Source organism: Taurulus bubalis, assembly GCF_910589615.1.
Source record: "Taurulus bubalis genome assembly, chromosome: 18".
Taxonomy (NCBI): Eukaryota; Metazoa; Chordata; class Actinopteri; order Perciformes; family Cottidae; genus Taurulus; species Taurulus bubalis.
Genome location: NC_136606.1, coordinates 19,984,832 through 20,008,249, shown reverse-complemented (window position 1 = coordinate 20,008,249; position 23,418 = coordinate 19,984,832). Strand labels below are relative to the sequence as shown.

At 44.3% G+C, this 23,418-nt stretch overlaps 1 protein-coding gene across 1 annotated transcript; it reads right to left on the bottom strand.

Moving 5' to 3' along the window:
* Nucleotides 1-1,406: 1,406 nt before the first annotated feature.
* LOC306750981 (putative ferric-chelate reductase 1) lies at nucleotides 1,407-22,654 on the bottom strand (the record flags this gene model as incomplete). Its single annotated transcript, XM_079234477.1, has 15 exons — nucleotides 22,522-22,654; nucleotides 21,210-21,346; nucleotides 19,599-19,696; nucleotides 19,316-19,457; nucleotides 16,913-17,107; nucleotides 13,932-14,033; nucleotides 13,656-13,800; nucleotides 8,132-8,239; nucleotides 7,446-7,561; nucleotides 6,448-6,534; nucleotides 3,528-3,619; nucleotides 2,333-2,391; nucleotides 2,038-2,181; nucleotides 1,573-1,592; nucleotides 1,407-1,496 (listed from the first exon to the last, which is right to left on the bottom strand). Exons 1-15 carry the CDS (start codon nucleotides 22,637-22,639, stop codon nucleotides 1,407-1,409), a joined length of 1,653 nt encoding a protein of 550 aa, XP_079090603.1. The 5' UTR covers nucleotides 22,640-22,654.
* Between the last annotated feature and the right edge of the window lie 764 nt (nucleotides 22,655-23,418).

Below are 23,418 nucleotides of genomic sequence, written 5' to 3'. Positions count from 1 at the left end.
ATTATGTTTTGCCTGTGTTGTCTTTGTTATATAATATAAAGTGAAGAGAAAGAATGTAATCTGAACCCAGAGAGGAGAACAAAGTCATTCTCTATCCAGTGGGTCGAACAGTACCAGCACACATTCATACTTTAGTACATTCAATGAATAATCATCAGTTTGTAAATGCTATTTTATAAATCATTCTGTTAGAGATGATATTTGTGTGAGTTATGCAATATGAAGTAGTTTATGAAAACCAAATGTAAGACCTGTTGTATGAAAGCATGTAGAATAGAAAGACGACGTACCATTGGACCTTGCACTGGGCGTGGAGCGGTCCGGCCCAGCAGAACTCAGAGGGAGCGATGACCAGCAGCACCGCCAGTAGCCAAGGAAGCGCCTGCATCTCTCCAGAGTGTGTGAAGGTCCAGCAGGATGTACAAGTCTCTGAGGACAGACAGTCACAGGACGCTCATGTGCTTCTCTAATGAGGAAACGGCTTTAATCTAATGGACTTCAGAGGAAGATTTAATAAAGAGAGGAGACGCTCTGATGTTCCTCCTCTAAAGCTGCAACCAATCACAGATCCCCGCTGCACAGGGCAGGGTCCCGTTCAGCCCGAGGGCTTTTAAGGTTACTCTGTCAATCCCATTACATTTCCACACTGAAGGTTGTGTGTGCCAGCCTCTTTGAGACCGGCCAACATGTGGACGTCTAATAAACATTGATATACATCACCAGAGCCTGCAGCTCCAGTTGAGTCTCAACTCAACATCCCAGATCATTCATATCAGGGATGAGAAGCAGATCACAGCTGAGCTCCTGCAGCCCGTTGACCTTCACTCAGGGCAAACAGACATAAACAGTCATATTACAGTTACATCTCATCTGTCCAGTGGCTTCTTCTTTTTATAAGAAAGTATTTCTGTTGTCTAAATAAAACTACCTACTGTTAATATTAGCTCTGGATCAGATTTTCTTTAATAAAGAGTCTCAGAACATCAGATGTACACGTTTCTTGATATGTTTATGAATACCTGATGTGTTCATCACTTCATTTCTCCTCGTCTGCTCCAAAACACGTTTCAGGCAGGAAGTGGATTTTCAACAGTTTCTTGATTTGAAAACAGATTTGGTCACTAAGTGACTAAGTTGAAATACAAGAGACAGCCTCACTTTAATCTTCATAGATATGTATGTGTGCATGGTAACGTACATATGAGTTATAGTTCACTATAATGTTTTACAGTACAGTTATTGATCAACATTTTAATAGAAATTTGAACACAAAACAGTGTAAATCTTATTATTGATTTAAACATTTATACAACATTTTCATAGTGTACAACATATTAAAATAAAAATGATTTATCAGATGTGTTGTATATATTGGAAGTGCTGATGTGAGCGGGTAGTTTCTGTTCTCATGACGTCCCGATTCCAACCAGCAGCGTCACCAGAAAGGCCACATTTCCCAGGAGGAACAGAGCCATCAAAAGGACCGAAACTTTGACCTGAAAATAGAATTCACACGAGAAATCATCAGCATATCATTGTTTCTTTATTGATTTTTACCCTTTTTTATCTTACCATTTTTGATTCCAAAATATCTGAAATTCAAAGAAAATGGATTAATTAATGCTGCTGCAGGCTACTTATAATACAATATTAGTATTGTATACTAAATATAGTAGTTCATACTTGTGTATGTGTAGTCATATCTTACTCAAACTTGACAGCATCAATAAAAGTGTCCGCTAACAGCAGCTGTAGCTTGGTTTCACCAGAAAGTGAGGAACACATGAATCTGCATGTGCTACTGTAGCTAAACTTTAATATGAATACAATGAAGATGATTTCTCCACCATTGACTTTACACATATTGTACGTGTAGAATACGCTAAATGTAGAATAACCTCATCTATCTATCTGCTCTTAAAATTAGACGGATTCAACTTCCAGCTCATCACTAAGATCAACCAACTTCTCTCATGGAACCTTTGAGGAATATATACATATATTATATATATTCACCTGCACTGTTAAAATATTCACCTGCACTGTTAAACTTCCATTTTAAGTGGACTTCCAACAGAACGTAGAACAAAACTTCCCAGCCAACCGAACCGCCCATCACTTTCATCAGCCATTGGTCCAGACTGCTGTCAATCAACTTCAGGCCTGTCAATATGGCTGCAACTGTGTGATGTCACAAAAACACAGTATTTTAAAAAACTTGTAAAAAGGGTTGAGAGTAGTATTATCAGAATATCTCTTTTTTTAATCAAAGAGCGTACAAAAGCCAATATTTAGGGTATTTAGCCATTCTTAATTGAAGATAAAAGCTTACCAGCTAAAGCTTTTATAGTCATTCCATTCAAAGCATGGAACCAGTTAAACAGGAACCTTCTGGAAAAGAAAAGAGAAGAAATATTGAATTCATTCTTGACCTTGTTAGCAACGCAGTAAACACTCAGGATACATTTACTAGCTTTTAATGAGCGTTCAATCACATCGTATGGTCGTCATCAGTGGCACATCCTGGTGCCCTGTATAAATGATGTCTTATATATATATATATATATATATATATATATATATATATATATATATATATATATATATATATATATATGACGCATATACAGAACCCACGGCCCGCCACTGCTAAGGTCTTTGTGATCACCTTGTGATCATTGTAGTTTCTCCGCTGCAGACCGACCTCACTAACATCGCCTGCCGTCGCATCATAACTACGTAGTTTAGTGAAAGTGGAGGCGGATTCTCTAAACACCGCGGTTGTTTTTTCCTAACTCCTCATGAGTTCTCCTTCCCATCTTTCCTTGACCTCATGACGTTTTCCACAGAGCTAAAGGATAAATGGTTATGGTTAGACTTTGGTTAGGCGGTCGTTGTTTGACTATTCGACTGCAGCCTGTGTGTGCTCCTGTTAGTCTGAGCCAGTTAGTCCATACTCCTTTCTGTTTTCTTTCCCAGTTTCTAGTCTCTAGACTTTTCCAATGACAGGGGCTGGCCAAGGTGTCTCCTGCCCATCAGAACTGACTGACGACTCAAACACACGTACACCGCTTCAGGAACCTATTTGTCGGAGGACACATCAACATTGACTGGAGGATCAAACCACTGATCTTCTGATTGGAAGATTATCTGTCTACTGTGATTATCTGTCTACTGTGTATACAAGCAGGGGTTTTGAATGGTTTGTGGGAAGTGCTGTGACTTCAAGACTCCGGCACAATACTCTAGTAACTCAGCCTCATAAAGGAGTCCTACTGGAATGCTTCTAGTTGTCCTTGCTGACCGAGCAGTATCCTGCTTCCAAGTTAAGTTGTCTCCTCATCCACTTCTTTTTGGTTTGTTTCATGTTTAAAAGGCAATGTCTGTTTGTATGACCAGTAACTGTGTTTCTGGATCAATGATGGGTCTTCATCCTACTGATAGGGACACCGGGTAAGCTGAGCACTGATTACTCGTTATATAGATTTAAGGATCTGTTGATTCAAACACACATGCAATGGACCTACCGGGGATGTTGTGGTCCACAACGCAACAGAGCCACTATGGGCTGGAGGAACGAGAGGATAAGAACCAGGCAGCCTAACACAGGATGAGCTCCCTGGAAACAGAAACACTGACATTAACTAACATGACTACTATGACGTTAACAATTGTCAAAACAACTTAGAGCTCAACGCTCTTAATGAGAATCAGAATCAGCTTTCAAAGCCATGTACGTTTACACATACATGGAATTTGACACAGGTTTTACTGAGCTCTGTGTACTTATACACACTATACAGTAAACAAGATAAATATAAAAAAGACATCAAAGACAACAGTAGTACAAAAAGTGCAGATGGAGGAGTCTGATTAACTGTTCATCAGAGTGACGGCCAGTGGAAAGAAGCTGTTCCTGTGTCTGCTGGTTTTGCCGTACAGAGCTCTGTAGAGGTGTGTCCAGGGTGTGAGGGTCTTTAGGGTGTGAGGGTCTTTAGGGTGTGAGGGTCTACAGGTGTGAGGGGTCTGCAGGGTGTGAGGGTCTGCAGGGTGGGAGGGTCTGCAGGGTGTGAGGGGTCTGCAGGTGTGAGGGGTCTGTAGGTGTGACGGGTCTGCAGGTGTGAGGGTCTGCAGGGTGTGAGGGTCTACAGGGTGTGAGGGGTCTGCAGGTGTGAGGGGTCTGTAGGTGTGAGGGGTCTGCAGGGTGTGAGGGGTCTACAGGGTGTGAGGGTCTGCAGGGTGTGAGGGTCTACAGGGTGTGAGGGTCTACAGGTTGTGAGGGGTCTGTAGGTGTGAGGGGTCTGCAGGTGTGAGGGTCTGCAGGGTGTGAGGGTCTACAGGGTGTGAGGGGTCTGCATGTGTGAGGGGTCTGTAGGTGTGAGGGGTCTGCAGGGTGTGAGGAGTCTACAGGGTGTGAGGGTCTACAGGGTGTGAGGGGTCTGCAGGTGTGAGGGTCTGCAGGGTGTGAGGGGTCTACAGGGTGTGAGGGGTCTGTAGGTGTGAGGGGTCTGCAGGGTGTGAGGGGTCTACAGGGTGTGAGGGTCTGCAGGGTGTGAGGGTCTGCAGGGTGTGAGGGTCTACAGGGTGTGAGGGGTCTGCAGGTGTGAGGGGTCTGTAGGTGTGAGGGGTCTGCAGGTGTGAGGGTCTGCAGGGTGTGAGGGTCTACAGGGTGTGAGGAGTCTACAGGGTGTGAGGGTCTACAGGGTGTGAGGGGTCTGCAGGTGTGAGGGTCTGCAGGGTGTGAGGGGTCTACAGGGTGTGAGGGGTCTGTAGGTGTGAGGGGTCTGCAGGGTGTGAGGGGTCTACAGGGTGTGAGGGTCTGCAGGGTGTGAGGGTCTGCAGGGTGTGAGGGTCTACAGGGTGTGAGGGGTCTGCAGGTGTGAGGGGTCTGTAGGTGTGAGGGGTCTGCAGGTGTGAGGGTCTGCAGGGTGTGAGGGTCTACAGGGTGTGAGGGGTCTGCAGGTGTGAGGGGTCTGTAGGTGTGAGGGGTCTGCAGGGTGTGAGGAGTCTACAGGGTGTGAGGGTCTACAGGGTGTGAGGGGTCTGCAGGTGTGAGGGTCTGCAGGGTGTGAGGGTCTACAGGGTGTGAGGGGTCTGCAGGTGTGAGGGGTCTGCAGGGTGTGAGGGGTCTGCAGGTGTGAGGGGTCTGCAGGCTGTGAGGGTCTACAGGGTGTGATGGGTCTGCAGGGTGTGAGGGGTCTGTAGGTGTGAGGGGTCTACAGGGTGTGAGGGTCTACAGGGTGTGAGGGGTCTGCAGGGTGTGAGGGGTCTACAGGGTGTGAGGGTCTACAGAGTGTGAGGGGTCTGCAGGTGTGAGGGTCTGCAGGGTGTGGGGGTCTACAGGGTGTGAGGGGTCTGCAGGTGTGAGGGGTCTGCAGGGTGTGAGGGGTCTGCAGGTGTGAGGGGTCTGCAGGGTGTGAGGGGTCTACAGTGTCTACAGGTGTGAAGGTCTGCGGGGTGTGAGGGTCTACAGGGTGTGAGGGTCTACAGGTGTGAAGGTCTACAGGGTGTGAGGGTCTACAGGGTGTGAGGATCTACAGGTGTGAGGGGTCTACAGGGTCTACAGATGTGAAGGTCTGCGGGGTGTGAGGGTCTACAGGTGTGAGGGTCTACAGGGTGTGAGGGGTCTGCAGGTTGTGAGAGTCTACAGGGTGTGAGGGGTCTGCAGGTTGTGAGAGTCTACAGGGTGTGAGGGGTCTGCAGGTTGTGAGAGTCTACAGGGTGTCAGGGTCTACAGGGTGTGAGGGTCTGCAGTGATCTTTTCAGCCCACTTCCTGACTCTGGAGGTGTACAAGTCCAGGATGGAGGGCAGGCTGGAACCAATAGTTCTCTCTGCAGACTTGACTATTCGTTGTGGGACAGTGGAGATGGCTGTGGACTATAGGAAGAACGCAGCCCCACCCGCCCCTCTAACCCTGTGTGACTCCCCCGTCGACGCTGTGGAGTCCTTCCGCTTCCTGGGCTCCATCCTAACCCAGGACCTCAAGTGGGAGCTGAACATCAGCTCCACCACAAAGAAGGCACAAAGAGGATGTTTTTCCTGAGGCAGGTGAAGAAATTCAACCTGCCAAAGAAAATGATGGTGCACTTCCATCAACGTCTGGTATGCTGCAGCCACTGCCAAGGACAAGGGCAGGCTGCAGCGCATCATCCGCTCTGCTGAGAGGTGATTAGCTGCAATCTGCCTCAGAAACAGTGGCCCCTCAGGGATGTGTGCTCAGCCCTCTTCTGTTCTCCCTGTTGACCACTCTGTGCCCACCCATACTTCCAGCACAGTAGTTAAATCTGCTAATGACACAATGCTCACCGCCCTGATTACCGATGGCAACAAGGTGAGTAGGTCAAAGCCCTGACATCTTGTTGCCAGGACAACAACCTCCATCCCAATGTCTGCAAAACAAATTCATCGGGAGGCTGAAAAGTGATTGAGTGCTGCATTACACTGACCCCAGACCAGGCTTTGACGTATGAGAAGGAGAGGATGAAGGCGATGATTGTGGCTGCTATTGTCACACTCATCACTGCAACGTGGACCTGGAGGAACAACAAACGTGCAACATTATACAGCACAAGATGAACAGATAAAGACCTCAGACGTTGTGCAAGATCAACTACACCTGAGAGAGGGCAAGTTTGTACCGAGCTCTCAGACGGGTGTAACTCCAGTAACCCATTTGACAGTTCAATTTTCTCAGATATAACAAGTCAATTAGACAAAACACTCCCACAAATACTCTGATATTGTTTCATTTGACGTTTTGATGGATTCAAGTGAGTGTATTTCCTTTTAATGTGACGCATTTTTGTTAATTAATTTCCTTTTTTGGTAGCGTGCAGCCATGGTGAAAGTCAGGTTAGATGCACAGTGCTACCTGCTAAGATCATTTATATTTAAAGAGATCTCAGCTTTGGTAAATTATGATGGACATTTGGCATTGTTTACATTTTACACAGTAAGTTTTGAAAAAATATAGATTCATCCTCTAAAGAAGCTGCATTTCACATTAATACAGCAACAAATATCTACTTTCTATTTCATGTGGAGTAAATGTCTACCAAAGAATGAATCATAGAACCCACGCTCCAATTTTTGTTTAGGTGTGTTAACTTAGTCAGCAATGTTGCCGCGATTGCCCTTGAGAAGCAATCCAAATGCTCCCAATCTTGCACCTTTCTATCGCCCTGTATTATTGATAGTTTAATTTATTGGTCTATAATTCTGAATTTACAGCTCACTTTCTTGTACCTTCAAGGTCACAATTTCCCAAGTGTCTGTATACTTTGAGAAGGTCTGTCTTCATATTATGTTTACTTACATTTTATAATTCATATGATTTTGTGCTTGGTTTTCCAAATGTGTTGTTCTTAAATAAATGAAACAACTTGATGACATGTGGGATACATAACAAAGTTGTACTATGTCACATGTTTCATCTGGAGCTCACCAGAAACCAGACATCTTTGCCGCACAGATTCTGTCTCTTGGTCACCCCTTTCAGATACCGGGCTACCATCATTCCCAGTGATCCCAGTGTCATCCAGGCTGTCAGCATCAGTGCCCCTGAAACACAATGTAAGGTTGTAATGCTGCAAAACACAAAGTTTATAGCAGACACAGCAATCAAATCCTAAACGCTGGCTCCGGTTCTTACAAATATGTGTGTGGATCATTATTGGTTCAATGTCATCAAAAGTTATCAAAAGCTTGTTGATATCTCATGAGTTTAGAAGATAAGGACCAATTAACCTCTAAGGGGCGGGGCTTTATACGTCAATGCACTTAACTTCCAAATCACTTGGCTTATTTTAACCAAATTTGTAGCATAGGTCCACATTGCATCCCCAAGCCAGTACCCCAGACGTGTGCAAAGGTCCGAGGGCCCGTACATCACTGCTTGCACTTTAATTATAATTGTACCTGGATGTTTTTTTGTTTGTCTTTGCTTGCTTTTATCTTTCATTCCTATAATCACTTAATATTTCTGTGCCAAAACAGGCCTCATGCTTTTTTTCTGGAAAGTATTATTATTATTATTACTATTGTCATCAGTAAATCATTTGGCTTGCCTTAAAAACAAAACATATGTTCTACTTAGTGCTACTGTTGACATCCGTCTAGGCAGGATCTCACCATGTGCTTTCATGATAAGAGGCCAACCTGCTTTTCTGACAACCCGGGGTGTGGAGATGTCTACTTTGTCAGAGCTGATGAAGGTACCTGTATGGAACTGGATTCGACCTGTAAGAGAGATGCATACAAAAGGCAGGGCTGAATAATCTGCTTCTAGATCTTTATAACTTTAGTTCAATTAAGAGGCTACTGCTGCTCATCTTGTTAAGCCTGACATCTTTTTTCTGTATGCCATAGAGCTCCATTGCTCTTCAAAACATCTAAAAACACAACACTAGTTGACAAGTTGTTTCATAACCATGTAATTAACACACTGAGTTAATTTAGACTCAATCCCAATACACCGTCCTGCTGCCACAAACACTCACTAAAGCACCACATGTCATTACTATGTCCCTGACAACAAGGGTTGTTTATTTGTCATTGTACAACAGGGTTGCACAACAACATTCTGATTGTAATCCCAATTTGCAACATAGGATAATTACAAAAACACATAAAGTCAAAGTCAACTTTATTGTCAATGTACAAACATACAGAAGAGTTAAAAACATAACGTTTCTCTCCTGTCCAACATGTAAAGTGAATACAGATAATTAGAATAAAGTAAAAATGTTTTTTTTTAAACATTGACAGAGTGTTTAGCAGCAGTCAGACATAGGAGTCTAAAAGTGGGAGAGAGTTCAGCTCAGTCCGAGCAGCTTCCGCCCCACCCAGTGATGCAGTTGGTCAGGATGCTCTCCATGTTGCCACGGTAAAGGTGCACGTGATGGGTGGGGGGCTTCCTGCTTTCCTCAGTTTGCGGAGGAAGTAGAGGCGCCTCTGTGCTTTCTTTGCCAGTGATGTTGTGTTGGCTGTCCACTAGAGGTCCTCACTGATGTCCACTAGAGGTCCTTACTGATGTCCACTAGAGGTCCTCACTGATGTCCACTAGAGGTCCTCACTGATGTCCACTAGAGGTCCTTACTGATGTCCACTAGAGGTCCTCTCTGATGTCCACTAGAGGTCCTCACTGATGTCCACTAGAGGTCCTCTCTGATGTCCACTAGAGGTCCTCACTGATGTCCACTAGAGGTCCTCACTGATGTCCACTAGAGGTCCTCACTGATGTCCACTAGAGGTCTTCACTGATGTCCACTAGAGGTCCTCACTGATGTCCGCTAGAGGTCCTCACTGATGTCCACTAGAGGTCTTCACTGATGTCCACTAGAGGTCCTCACTGATGTCCACTAGAGGTCCTCACTGATGTCCACTAGAGGACCTCACTGATGTCCACTCCCATGAACTTGGTGCTGCTGACTCGCTCAATGTCAGCACCGTTGATAGTCAGTGGTGGGTTTTGGGTGTGGCCTTTCCGGAAGTCAACAACAATCTCCTTGGTCTTTCTGTTGTTCAGCAGGAGGTTGTTGTCTCTGCACCACGTGGTCAGAAGGTTGACCTCCTTTCTGTAGAGGGTCTCGTCATCCTTGGTGATGAGACCTATCAGAGTTGTGTCGTCTGAGAACTTGACCATGTGATTGGTGCTGTAGGTGGTTCTGCAGTCGTGTGTCAGCAAGGTGAAGAGCAGTGGCCTGAGCACACAGCCCTGAGGGACCCCTGTGCTCAGAGTGATGCTGCTCGAGGTGGTGTTGCCGACGCGTACTGCTGGTGGCCTCTCACTGAGGAAGTCCAGCAGCCAGTTAACAGCGAGGGGTTGATTCCGAGCTGTTCACCCCGTGATTCCGTCAGCGAGAATCCCTCCCCCCTCCTTCTCGAATTTTCAGAAGTGCTGCTATAAGCTTAGACTGCTAGGGGACATCTTAGGATACACTGAGTTCCTCTCTCCTTCTAGATGAATTCATGCCTCTTCAATGCACATTACGAACTATATTTCCTTCCGGGAGCCTCTGTGGTTGCTCGCCTCAAGTTTTCGTGGCTGTCTGGAGCCGGTCCTGCCTCCTTCTCTGGACATGGATCGTGGTCCATGCCTACTACTCATTATATGAATATTTCTGTCATATTCATGTAATGTGCTGTAACTCTGCTACGTTTTTCATTCTGGTCACATGACATCTATTGCTTCTGTCCATCCGGGGAGAGGGATCCTCCTCTGTTGCTCTCCTGAAGGGTTCTTCCTTTTTTTCCCTGTGGATTTGATGGTGGTGGCCTTGAAGCATGATGGAACAACAGCTTGTCTCAGGCAAGTATTAAAGACATCCGTGAAGACATCCTTAAGCTCAGTCCTTCAACACACGACCAGGGATGTTGTCTGGACCTGTTGCCTAGCAGGTGGAGAGAGTCCTCTTCACGCTGGCAGCAGACAGGCACAGAACCTGATCATGGGGAGGAGGCGGAGTCTTGTGTAGACGAGTCATGGGGAGGGGGCGGAGTCTTGTGTGGACAAGTCATGGGGAGGGGGCGGAGCCTTGTGTGGGCGAGTCATGGGGAGGGGCAGGGTCTTGTGTGGACAAGTCATGGGGAGGGGACGGAGTCTTGTGTGGACGAGTCATGGCTGTTCTGTGCTTCAAACTGTGCAAAGAAGCTGTTGAGGTTGTTTAGCAGAGAGATGTTGCTGTCGCAGGTCTGTGGTGCGGGTTTGTAGTTTTTATATGGGTCACATCATTAATGCATTTACTAATGTAAGAAGTAACAGAGTCTGTGTACTCATCAGTGTCTGTGTGGTTGTTGCATGAGCTGCCTGCTTAAACATTGCCCAGCCTGTTGAGTCAAAGCAGTCTGTTGAGTCAAAGCAGTCTTGGCGAGCGGAGGAGGCCCCCTCTGGCCACACCTGGACCTGCTTCAGAACCGGTCTGGAGACTTTCTCTCTGGGTCTGTATGCTGGCAATAGCATGACGGTGACGTGGTCAGAGAGTCCATGTGGGGAGGGGGGAGGCCTTGTACGCTCCTTTGTGGGAAGTATAGACCAGATCCAAGATGTTGTCCCCTCTTGTTGGGAAACCAACATGCTGATGTAGTTTTGGAAGGACAGTCTTAAGGTTAGCATGATTGAAATCTCCAGCGAGGATGGCTTGATAAGTTGATGCCGCATTTCTGTCCCTGTTGTTGGGGCTGGGAGGAATGGAAACAGCAACTAGCAGAATCGCTGTAAATTCCATCGGCAGATAAAAAGGATGGCACCTTATGATCATAAACTTTGCCAGTGGTGAGCGGTGTTTACATACCACGACAGCGTCCCGACACCAACACATACCCCGCCGCCGCGAGTCTTTCGTCATTTATCAAGCGCTCTGTCTGCTCGGTAGCATGTTAGCTACTCCAGTTGCACAGTGGAGTCGGGGATGTTGTCATTTAGCCATGCTTGGATGAAAAGAAGCCCACAGCAGTTCCTCACGTCTCGCTGCGCCGTCCTCAGCAGTTGTATGTGATCCATTTTATGTCCAAGGATCGTATATTAGCCATGATGATGGATGGTATGGCTGGGCGAGTTGGACTAGCCGCTAGCCAAGCTCTGTGCTTTCCCCTCTTCTGCTTCCTCTCACACCGCTTGCGCCGCCTCTTTTCCGGGGGAGGAGTGGCAATCCAGTCCGTGTGGTCGTAGGCTGGCGGAGTAATCCGAACGCCTTGATTGTTTCTGCTTGTGTAGTGTCCAGAGTGTTATGTAGCTTGGTCCTGCCGATATAAACAGAACCTGGCGACTTTACTTGTGTAAAGACAGACAAGATAAAGACCAACAACCTTCGTACAAACATTTTGTAACAGAACAAAACACCACATGTTCTGGACAGAGAGCGGTCGCTGCGTCCACACGCACCGCCATCTCCACGCGCCGCGTGGGTTTTGTCTTTTAATATTCCTTTAGTTCTTCACAGGCTCCTCTCGGTGGTTCGATGCCCGGCTCCATTAGCCCATGTTGATGTGTCCTTGGGCAATGGCCATTTACCATTTAGTAGAAACCAATAGGCTTCAGACTGGGATCCACAGACAGTATTGAGAGATGGTCTAACACAGTGATTGTCAACCAGTGTGCCGTGACAGATTGTCAGGTGTGCCGTGAGAAAATTTCCAATTTCACTTAATTGGTCCAAAAAAATATTATTTAGCTGCCGCAAATAATTTTCCATTGTTGAGTGTCTGAGCCTGCAATATCGTGGCTGGCCTAGTAGTTTCCTATACAACAGGTCTGCACCTTGTTCTGCTATTTAACAAACTAAACGGCCGCATGTTATTGATCGTACACGACAGCTTGTCATTTTGGGTCGCGTCTACAACTCTTTCCGCCCCGATGCGATGCACACAGGAGAGCACACAGTGGACAGAGAGAGCGGCGAAAAATATGTCGCGTGCTTTTCACAATGGGATTTGCTGCTTTAAGCTATCACTATTTTTAGCTATGAGCTCATGTTTAAAGCCCAACAGTTAAGGTATTTGTAGGTCAAGACAAACATCCAACAGGCTGCAGCCTGGCGCTCCATCAATGACGTTTCTGACGTTTCTGAGGCTCTGGAAATATTCTTCCAAAAGCCTGAAAAACACACTCAAGTGACAAAGCCTGCTCACTTTGTGGTCATCATTAAAATAAATGAACACCATGTTTCCTTTAAGTCAGTATTTATCAAACTGGGGCGTATTACAGGTGGGGCGCAAGAGGAAATGATGATTTTACCGTACGCCGTTAATGGGTCACATGCTCATGTACGACTCGCCGATTCTTGTCGTTTCGCCAAAAGCCGATCTTTATGAGATCTCCGTGAGGTCGTCTTTTCTGCTGTTGCGTCGCTCAACATGGAGCATGAATTGAGAACGGCTGCATCAAATCTACCTCGTTTTAAAAAGAGTTGTAGAGGAAAGCAGCTCACTGCAGCCACTATTAATGATACAACGTTATGCTCACACATCTGCACTCATTCTGTTTTGCAAAAAAATAGCTTGTTGTTTTCCACAATAAGCTATTTAGTTGTAACTAAATATCAATTATTTTTTGCACGGATATAACTTTATTTTCATTTTTCTAACAAAGTGATAACACATTTGTTTTTGTCTGATGGAGCAATCTGGTTTAATTGAAAGTGATTTCAATGTTCTATTATTTATAAAAGCACAGAGGGAGTCACTAGTACTGTGAAGTATTACTTTGTAGTACTGTGAGGTGCCACGATGTAGTATGTCCGTCAGTCGCTCCCCCCCCTAAAGCTGTAAACCAGGGGAAACACTGAATACTGTGACATTCTGTAACTTTTTGGGTTGTTGGTGTGCCGCGGGATTTTTTTATTGTAGAAAATGTGCCGTAGCTCAAAAAAGGTTGAAAAACACTGGTCTAACACATGATTGGTTTTGGTCTTGTTATATCATATAAACATAGTTATACATATTATATTCCATTGCTGCCAATTATAGCCCCTAAATGTTAATTAAGTTAAATTAAGTTCATTATCTCACAACTGATTTATTGGTACATCACAAACTGCAAAAAATCTAGTCATTAAGATTAAGAAATGAAAAGACTCATGGACTCACAAACTATATACTTTTTTCCATGTGGCATACAGTTTGGAGGCCCTTGTTCAAGTAATTAAGTCTAAATTACCATTGCTGTTGGGTCCATGGGCAAACAGGATATAGTAGGTTGTGTTGAAGCCAGTGGTCCTCTGAGTAGAAACCTTGTTGGTGGAGGTGAAGGAACAGCTGATCACCCCATCCAGCACTGACGCTCTCAGGTCAGAAACATTACCCTGGTGGACAGTTAGATATCATTTAGAAATCAATCCACATTAACATGTGCAGTTTCACGACCTGACAAGCATGATTCTGACTTTCTCCCTGGTTCAGATATAAATCAGTGGTATTAGATGAACTTCATTACCAGAGGAATAGCTTGTGGAGTTGTTTTTCCTGTTGAAAACGCATGCTGCAAGCGCACCATGCCGTCACTGGCAATGCCACAAGTATAGATGTCATCGTTTCCCTGCAGATAGACAGTTGAGAATAAAACTCAAGGTTTTCATCGGAAGTAAAACAAATTTCAAACACAAGTAACTTTCAAACAATCAACGTAAAACTGTCAAGATGCTCTGTTTGGTTGGAATAACAATACAAAGCCCAATGAGTTCCTCTTGAGAACAGGAAACAGACAGAACAAACAATACACCCATCTGGTGTGTCAGACGAGCCTTATGAATGACAAACGTATGATCTGAAAAAACTATGCTGAGTAAATGTCATTGTATCCAATCATTTATTAAATCTTCTTGATCACCTTTCCGTGTCTGGAGAGTTTCTGAGAAACTCGTCGGTAATGAAAGTAGGGATATTAGATTACACGATTGTTGTCAGTGGCAACACATGAACAAACACATCGCCAGTGCTGTATAAAGTACCCAAAAGCCGTACTTGAGTAAAAGTAAAGATCCCTTACTGGAAAATGACTAGTCACCTATTAGAATACTACTTGAGTAAAAGTCTTAAAGTATCTAATTTGTACTGTACTTAAGTAATTGTCTGATATAAAATGTACTTAAGTATTGAAAGTACAAGTAAATGCTGTTAATAAAAAAACAAAGGGTCAGCATTTTGAGAATTATGAAGTTTATTCTTTTAAGTGCTGAGGCTCCATGACCAAGGACCAGGAGTTGTTGAAAAATAATTGTGTTGGCTGTGATCCATCCATATATATATTATGTTCAACATAATATATTGTACCTAAGTATACTTTTGCATCTACTAATTTATCATCATAATTCTCCAAAAAGCAATATGACACTATGAAGGAGTTGTATAAGTATGCTCATTCTGCCCGGTACCTGTCCATGGGTCCGTGGTTCCCTAAGTTACAGAGTAGACTGGACTAAAGGTTTAAGTTACAGAGTAGACTGGACTAAAGGTTTAAGTTACAGAGTAGACTGGACTAAAGGTTTAAGTTACAGAGTAGGCTGGACTAAAGGTTTAAGTTAAGGACTAGACTGGACTAAAGGTTTAAGTTACAGAGTAGACTGGACTAAAGGTTTAAGTTAAGGACTAGACTGGACTAAAGGTTTAAGTTACAGAGTAGACTGGACTAAAGGTTTAAGTTACAGAGTAGACTAGACTAAAGGTTTAAGTTAAGGACTAGACTGGACTAAAGGTTTAAGTTACAGAGTAGACTGGACTAAAGGTTTAAGTTAAGGACTAGACTGGACTAAAGGTTTAAGTTACAGAGTAGACTGGACTAAAGGTTTAAGTTAAGGACTAGACTGGACTAAAGGTTTAAGTTACAGAGTAGACTGGACTAAAGGTTTAAGTTACAGAGTAGACTGGACTAAAGGTTTAAGTTACAGAGTAGACTAGACTAAAGGTTTAAGTTAAGGACTAGACTGGACTAAAGGTTTAAGTTACAGAGTAGACTGGACTAAAGGTTTAAGTTACAGAGTAGACTGGACTAAAGGTTTAAGTTACAGAGTAGACTGGACTAAAGGTTTAAGTTAAGGACTAGACTGGACGAAAGGTTTAAGTTACAGAGTAGACTGGACTAAAGGTTTAAGTTAAGGAGTAGACTGGACTAAAGGTTTAAGTTACAGAGTAGACTGGACTAAAGGTTTAAGTTAAGGACTAGACTGGACGAAAGGTTTAAGTTACAGAGTAGACTGGACTAAAGGTTTAAGTTAAGGAGTAGACTGGACTAAAGGTTTAAGTTACAGAGTAGACTGGACTAAAGGTTTAAGTTACAGAGTAGACTGGACTAAAGGTTTAAGTTAAGGACTAGACTGGACTAAAGGTTTAAGTTACCGAGTAGACTGGACTAAAGGTTTAAGTTAAGGACTAGACTGGACTAAAGGTTTAAGTTACAGAGTAGACTGGACTAAAGGTTTAAGTTAAGGACTAGACTGGACTAAAGGTTTAAGTTACAGAGTAGACTGGACTAAAGGTTTAAGTTACAGAGTAGACTAGACTAAAGGTTTAAGTTAAGGACTAGACTGGACTAAAGGTTTAAGTTAAGGAGTAGACTGGGCTAAAGGTTAAAGTTAAGGAGTAGACTGGACTAAAGGTTTAAGTTACAGAGTAGACTGGACTAAAGGTTTAAGTTAAGGACTAGACTGGACTAAAGGTTTAAGTTAAGGAGTAGACTGGACATAAGGTTCACCTTCTCCACCTGGTCCGGGAAAATGACCACGTTCATTCAAGAGGCCGATTTTATGCTGCTGTGCCCGACTTTGTCGCCACAGCAGCCCAATGCCCAAGGCTCAGAAAGCCGACACTGACTTTAATGCCGTGCTTTCGTGTGAGGTGGGACAATGTGTCTCCATTTACCATCGCGTCAAGAGACGCCGACCGGCGCCGACAGGAGGAAAGAAAACCCCCCAAAAATGAAACGATTAAACCTAAACTAAGGTGAAACACAGCCAACAAACCTGCCTTGGGGCCTTGTTGCGCATTGCCACACCGAATAATAAGGTATTGCATTTAAACCATCCTTAGCATTCTAGCAGCAGTGTGCTGCTGTGAAGCGCCCGAGGAGTTCAGTTTCTTGCTAAAAGACACTTCGACATGCAAAATGTGGGGCGGATGGGTATCGAACCTGCGTACTTGTGGTTACGAGACGACCACTCTAACCCATGACCCACAAATATAGGGAGGGGTCAACAGTGTTGTTTGTGTGTGTCTTTAGAATGTGGCGCTACGTATTCACAAGATGGAATTAAGCACATGAACTGTCGGGGCTGTATATAAGTATAGTATGTATATACTTTGTAATCCTCCCGGTACATAGAAAGTATAAAGGCAAGTATGTAAACATGCTGTTCAAGAGCCTTATTGTTAGAATGTTGACAAAACAATGACATTGAATTAAGCATGTTGTCTTCACATTACCATCAGCTGATCATCTGAAAATCCAAAAGAGACGTATCCACCCGATGGACCCGTCATCTCGTAGCGGATGGCTGCAGCAGTTGGTGACATCATGGCTGACATGAAATAACAGTCAGCATTGGCTGCAGGGTCACAGTTTGAAGGCTGACTGAAACACAGCTTGGTGACACCGCACTCTGCACTGATGATGCTCCCCTGCAGGAAGAAGACACACATATGTTCATGTAATCAGGGGCCAGCTTTTGGGAAGTGTGTTGATGCTTAGGTTCAAGGTTGTGTTGACACTGTAACAGGTGTAGAGCGTGAAATGTTGGCAGTGCGGTTTAGTTAGTGTTAAAGAAAGATCACGCTTTGTTGTGAAATGAGTATGCGTGTAACTTAAGATAAGCTATGAATGTAACTGCATGTGACTCAGTAGCAAAGCGTCAACTGACATAATATTGTCTTAATCCCTCAACTTTTGGTTTCACAGTCCAGGAACGCGTATCGCTGAGTAACAGTCCAGTGTGTGTTTGTTCCCTCCTCCCGCTGCCCTTATAGAGCTTCCTGCTCTGAACACTATGTGTGTTGCTCTGAGTGTCTAATAACGACGTGGTTGGGTACATTACATTAGTGAGATGATGATATTAACTAGAAAATGATGGTGTGGCGGGTCCTGCCGTAAGACGATGCAAGAGATATATGTGAACATTACCAGTAGTAAGATGTGTTGTTGAGGTTATTGAGGAGTCTTTTATGTATTTGTGATGGATTTGAGAGCAGCTAAAATCGTTTTATAACGGGGTTGCAGGCTTGATGCGGCCGTTCTCAATTCATGCTCAATGTTGAGCTGAGATCTGTGTTCAGGTTTGAGAGACACAACAGCAGAAAAGCCGATCTAGCAAAACGCCAAGAATTGGCGAGTAGCCAAGAATCTTGGCCGTCGTGCACAAGCGTAACCGTTAATGACGTCACGTAAACATTTCCACGAAAGTACAGGCATTTCTCCATGTATTTATAATGACGTGTTATGTCCGTGTGATTTGTACTTTTGTACTATATGAAGTTAAATATATGAATCATGAGAGAGATAAGACTTTTGTGAACGTTTACGTTTTGTGAGTCGTTCACCTTCTAGGTACATTTGATCAAGGGATGAATCATAAACCTTCAGATTACGAGACAAAGTAATCTGGAGGTTTTGGTTCAATCCCCTGAGCAAGACACAGAGCCCCTAGCTGCCCCTGATGAATGGGTCAATGTTGACATGTGTTGTAATGCGTTGAGTGGTTTTCCACAAACAAATATTATATAAAGATGTAATTAGAAGTATTGGATATAATATGGGCTTTTGCAGAATCATTCTATACTGACGTTCTTTTCTGGTGATACGGTTGTGTATTGAATACGACCTTATCTCCAGAAAAGAACGTTAGTATGTTAGTATGTATAGTCGCAACGTTTTGGTGTGAATGAAAAGCAAAAGCTGGAGGCAGTTTAGAAAGATTCACTTAATTGAACTTTGGGTACTTGACAGTTTTTGATATTTGATGATATAAATGAACAGAATATTTATCTATGGACTCAAACAAATATCTAGATTTAATACTCAGCCTTTGAAGCAAAATAGAAGCAGTGACATTCAGGAATTGTTAATAACTTTGCCAAAGTTCAGAACATATTTTAGAACAATCAAAGACAGCCGTCCATTGTTTTCTTCAGTTTGAAAGCAAAATAGCTAAATGAGCTAAAGAGATGATATAAACATGCATGTGAGAGTTGGGAAAGCTGCCAGATAGATACCCCCCATTATTGCATTAGGTCATCACAGCGTTCAGCAACACCGGATGAGTTGCAGGATGTTAAAGGGAACAGTAGACCCTCATCAGCCCATGGGTCCAATCCAGTTGCTCAATATGTGTAGATATCAGTATAAATGTTACTAGTTAAGAGTTAATGAAGATGGCAAAAATTAAAAAGGTTCAGGTTCGCCTAAAAAAACACTTTCAGGATGATGATCTCTTTGGGATGATGCAGCTGCATGTGATCCCAGATCACAGCACAATATGTGAACAGTCTGTCTGCAGAAACCATTACAGGTTTTAGTCCAGAACGTTCAGGGGAATCTCCAAATCTGGCATTTTTGTGCCATTTGAATTAGTTTATGTGGCAGACTATATATTTCACTTGTATATCACTAATGGTGTTCAATACATCCAAATACAGCAGTAACATACACTATGCCAAACCAACAGGTATCTCAAGTCAATCAATCAAAACCTCTGAACTTTAACAATAGTTCATCTACTTGTGTTCTGCTCTGTGAACTGTGTACCACATTTGTGTGGTGTGGTTATCAGCCTACTTTCTGGTTTGGTAGTTAGACGGCTAGTTTGACTTTGTTCCTAATCATCATTTACTTACAACGGGTGGTGCAGGTTGAAATGTTGTGGTTGTTGGTGTCATGGGGAGATATGTAGATCCACCACTAGAGTCATTAGTGAAGTTAATGGCAGGACTTGTAACATCAACCCAGAACGTCCTGTACTTCTGCACGAAGGATGCACTGCAGAGAAATCAGTTAGCATGACTCAAGGTTGAAACACACAGATGTTATTCATAGTAAACACTCACTTTGGTGACCCACTTGAGCGTGGAATAGAACAAAAGGAATGGAATAGAACAAAATAGTTAAATTCACTCCTACTGGAACTGAATCGGTTTCATGTCTTCTGATGCTGCTGATCTCCATGTCATCTGAATGGAGGTCTTAACAGAACCTGATGTGTGGGATACAGCTGAGTTCTGGACACACACACGCACACACACACACACACACACACACACACACACACACACACACACACACACACACACACACACACACACACACACACACACACACACACACACACACAGAGAAAAGGAGGTCTGTCACACATTCCACCTTATAGATTGTTTTCACCCCACCTGTTCTCTAACTCTTCTGTCATTTCAGACCCTCCCACTCTGACCCCATCAACTCTCATTCCCTTCACTTGCTTCTCCACGCCCATCTCACCTGCACCACATACCCTGATCAGTCCCTCACTGTCAATGTGACCCTTCACCTGCTCCCTGTAAGATTGTCTTGTGTGTTACAGCCACGCTCCACATAGTTATTCCTGATTACTATCCCTAATCTGCTAGTTCTGACCCTGCCTGTTTTCGACTTTGGATTCTCTGCCTGTCAAAACCGGGGGATCAGTCACAATGGATGTGTTTGCCATTGTGACTGACCTCCCGGTTTTGACCCTGCCTGAACTTGAGAAAACCGAACTGTCCTGTCTCTGTCTTGTATGAGTTAGTCACTCTTCATTAGGATCGACGGTCGCTTGCCGGAACGGAGAAGGAGAGGGGCATTGCAAGTGCCGCTTCGTAGATCGCCTGACCCTCCCGCCAGAAGGGAGATCCGATGGTCCTGTTGACGAACATTTTTTAACTCTTTTTGAGTAAAGGACATGGCTCACCAGTCATCCAGAGGGTGCTGGCAAGCCGGAACGTGAACTTCAAAATGCCCTCTCTATGCTGCTGTAGGCCTAGACTGCTGGGGGACATCATAGGATACACTGAGCTCCTCCTCTCCTTCTCTTCCTCTTTTCGCTCCTCCTCTCCTCTTCACCTCTTCTTTCTCTCCGTCTGGATAAATGATTGTCTCTTCAATGCATATTACTAACTCTACTTTCTTTTTCCATGGATTCGTGGCTGCCTGGAACCAGGGGGAGGACCCCGATCCTCCCCCTGGCCCTGCTGATGCAACCATGGCCCTGCTGATGCAACTGGCCTGGAACCGGTCCTGCCTACTGCCATGGCCCTGCTGATGGAACCGGCCTGGAACCAGGCCTGCCAGCTGCCATGGCCCTGCTTTCTCCTCCCACTGCCCCTGGGATGCCCCTCCTCTCTACTTCCTTCTGCTTAATGGATCGTAGTTATCTGGATCATGGACCATGCATATTACTCATTATATGAATAATTTCTGTCATATTCATGTAATGTGCTGTAACTCTGTTACGTTATTCATTATGGCCACATGACATCTATTCTTCTGTCCATCCGGGGAGAGGGATCCTCCTCTGTTGCTCTCCCTCAGGTTTCTTCCGCTTTTTCCCTGTGAAAGGGTTTTTACTATCTTTATTGGGGAGTTTTTCCTGATCCGATGTGAGGTCCCGGGACAGGGATGTCATGTGTACAGATTGTAAAGCCATCCGAGGCAAACTTGTATTTGTGATGTTGGGCTATATAAAATACACTGAATTGAATTGAATGGGAAGGAACTCACAGGTCTCTGGCTGCAGGGGAGAAGCTGAGCGTCCCCTGGTGTCAGAGTGAAGGAGCCCACAGGAGACCGGCCTCCTACCTCTCTCGCCTGTAACAGGAAACCAGTGAATGGAGTGGAGGCTGGAGCCTGGATCTGAACTGGGAAAAGAAAACAAAACAGAAAAGCTCAACTGACAATTAATTAAGATATTATAAGGACAATGCACATTGACCATAACATTTAACAAATCACATGCTAATTAAGTTAAATAAAACAAGTGTTCTGAAAAGTGTGAGTAACCGCAACCATGAGACGTCTTGGAGCATGCAGCCAGAACTGGCTACCCAACATATGATGCAGCTTGCTGCTGAACACATAGCTGTTGGATAGAGAACAGAGGAAAGCAAATCCTCAATTTGGAATTAATGGAACAAGATAATGTTTGGTTTTTAACTGAATATGAAAGATAAAAGATTAATCAATTATTGGATTTGTGGATGATTAATTACTTGATCAACTAAACAATGAATCAGCAAATATTGCTGCACTGCCTAAAATAAGCAATCTGCAATGTACAGATATTTGCATTTTCAAGCGATCCTGAGGTGGAGTCAGCTGGAGATATACCAGTCGGACGTGTCTGTGAAAAACCTCTAATGGAGACGACCAGGAGACATCCTGATGAGATGCTGAACACCTCAGCTGACTCCTTTCGACACGAAGGTGTGTGTGTGTGTGTGTGTGTGTGTGTGTGTGTGTGTGTGTGTGTGTGTGTGTGTGTGTGTGTGTGTCATAATATCTGTATGAGCCACAAGTGTGTTTTTTGGTTAATTGATATTTCAAGAGTGTTTATAATTTAATAATCAGAATTATGCTCACAGTGTAGGAACTATGTAAAATATACTGAAAGATGTTTATGGTAATGATGACGCTGGAGGTGATTTAATGACGTCATGACGGCAGCAGGTGTGAGGAAGAGCTGCATTAGGGTGAGAGCAGATAGTTCTTTTACCGTATGATTGTTTTGACCGTTTATTAGTTTGTGTGTATTTTGTAAGTGGTTTTTGCTGCTCAATATAAAACCGAAGAAAAGGAAATGAACGTCTCCTGTCATTCATGTGAGAAAGGAACTCAATGTGCCTGCAGCTCTTTAGCGGCTTAATGAAAACAACACCGATGGAACGCCACTACAGTATCTATGATGAACTCATTTCCCCTTGGGGATGAATAAAGTATACATCTATCTACCATCCGTGACCCGCCATAATAGTGTGCAATTGGGCCCAACGGTACCTCTCTTAGCTGACTGGATGTAGACGAGCCTGATTCTTACCTGTCACCTGCTCTCCCCGTCTGTAGCTGAGGTGGTCTGTGGAGACGGTGAAGGGTGCTGCTGCTGTCTGTGGGCTCAGCCCAGAGTGGCCGGGTCGCATGTCTTCACAGCTGTCCATGACTCTACCAGAGCTGTAGCAGCGGACCAGAGGGGTCACAGTCACGCACAGCAGCAGCACAACATGGGCCATTGCAGTGAAGTGACCATGAATACAGCTGCTGACACACAGGAGCATAATGCTGTTCAATGGAGAGAAGGTTGGGTGGAGTCTGTGTGGCAAACAATGACTATGGGGAGCAAAGGCAGAGGGAGGGAAGAGGAACATATTATGGGATGCTGTGAGGAGACTACAGGTGCACAGATCCACACCTGCTCGCTTTATCCAACAGTTACATTTAGAGGTGATAGTACCCAATGGCACCTTTTAAAAGTGCTTTACTCTCTCTGTAATAATGTGTAAATGTCGTTTCAGTTGTAAAAACATTGCTGTTCAGTTAAAACATTCTGTGATTTATTCACGATAAGCCCTCCCTGCCTGTCCAGCCTGTTAGCGTAGCAGCAGAAAGCTGTTCTCTCAGAGAGGAGACATCGCCCTGGCCAGCTCTCAGAATGCTGCAGTGAATGTTATCCACCTGGTTTTGAAAAGTGAAAGCACCTTATTGGCCGCTGTCGGCTCAGCTGCAGTTCTCAGAAAGAATAGACTGTCAACATGAACTCTTTGTGTTCATAATGACCATGTACAAGGACTTATTGCATGTTTCACACGTTAGGCTGTCAAAGCAGAATATTCCAATCACAGCCCCACCCTGTACGCTGTGTTTAACATGTGTGCGTTATTCAGTCTGGAGCGCTCACTTCCACCGCATGGTTGTGTCTCTGTCACAGAGCCTCTTCTTG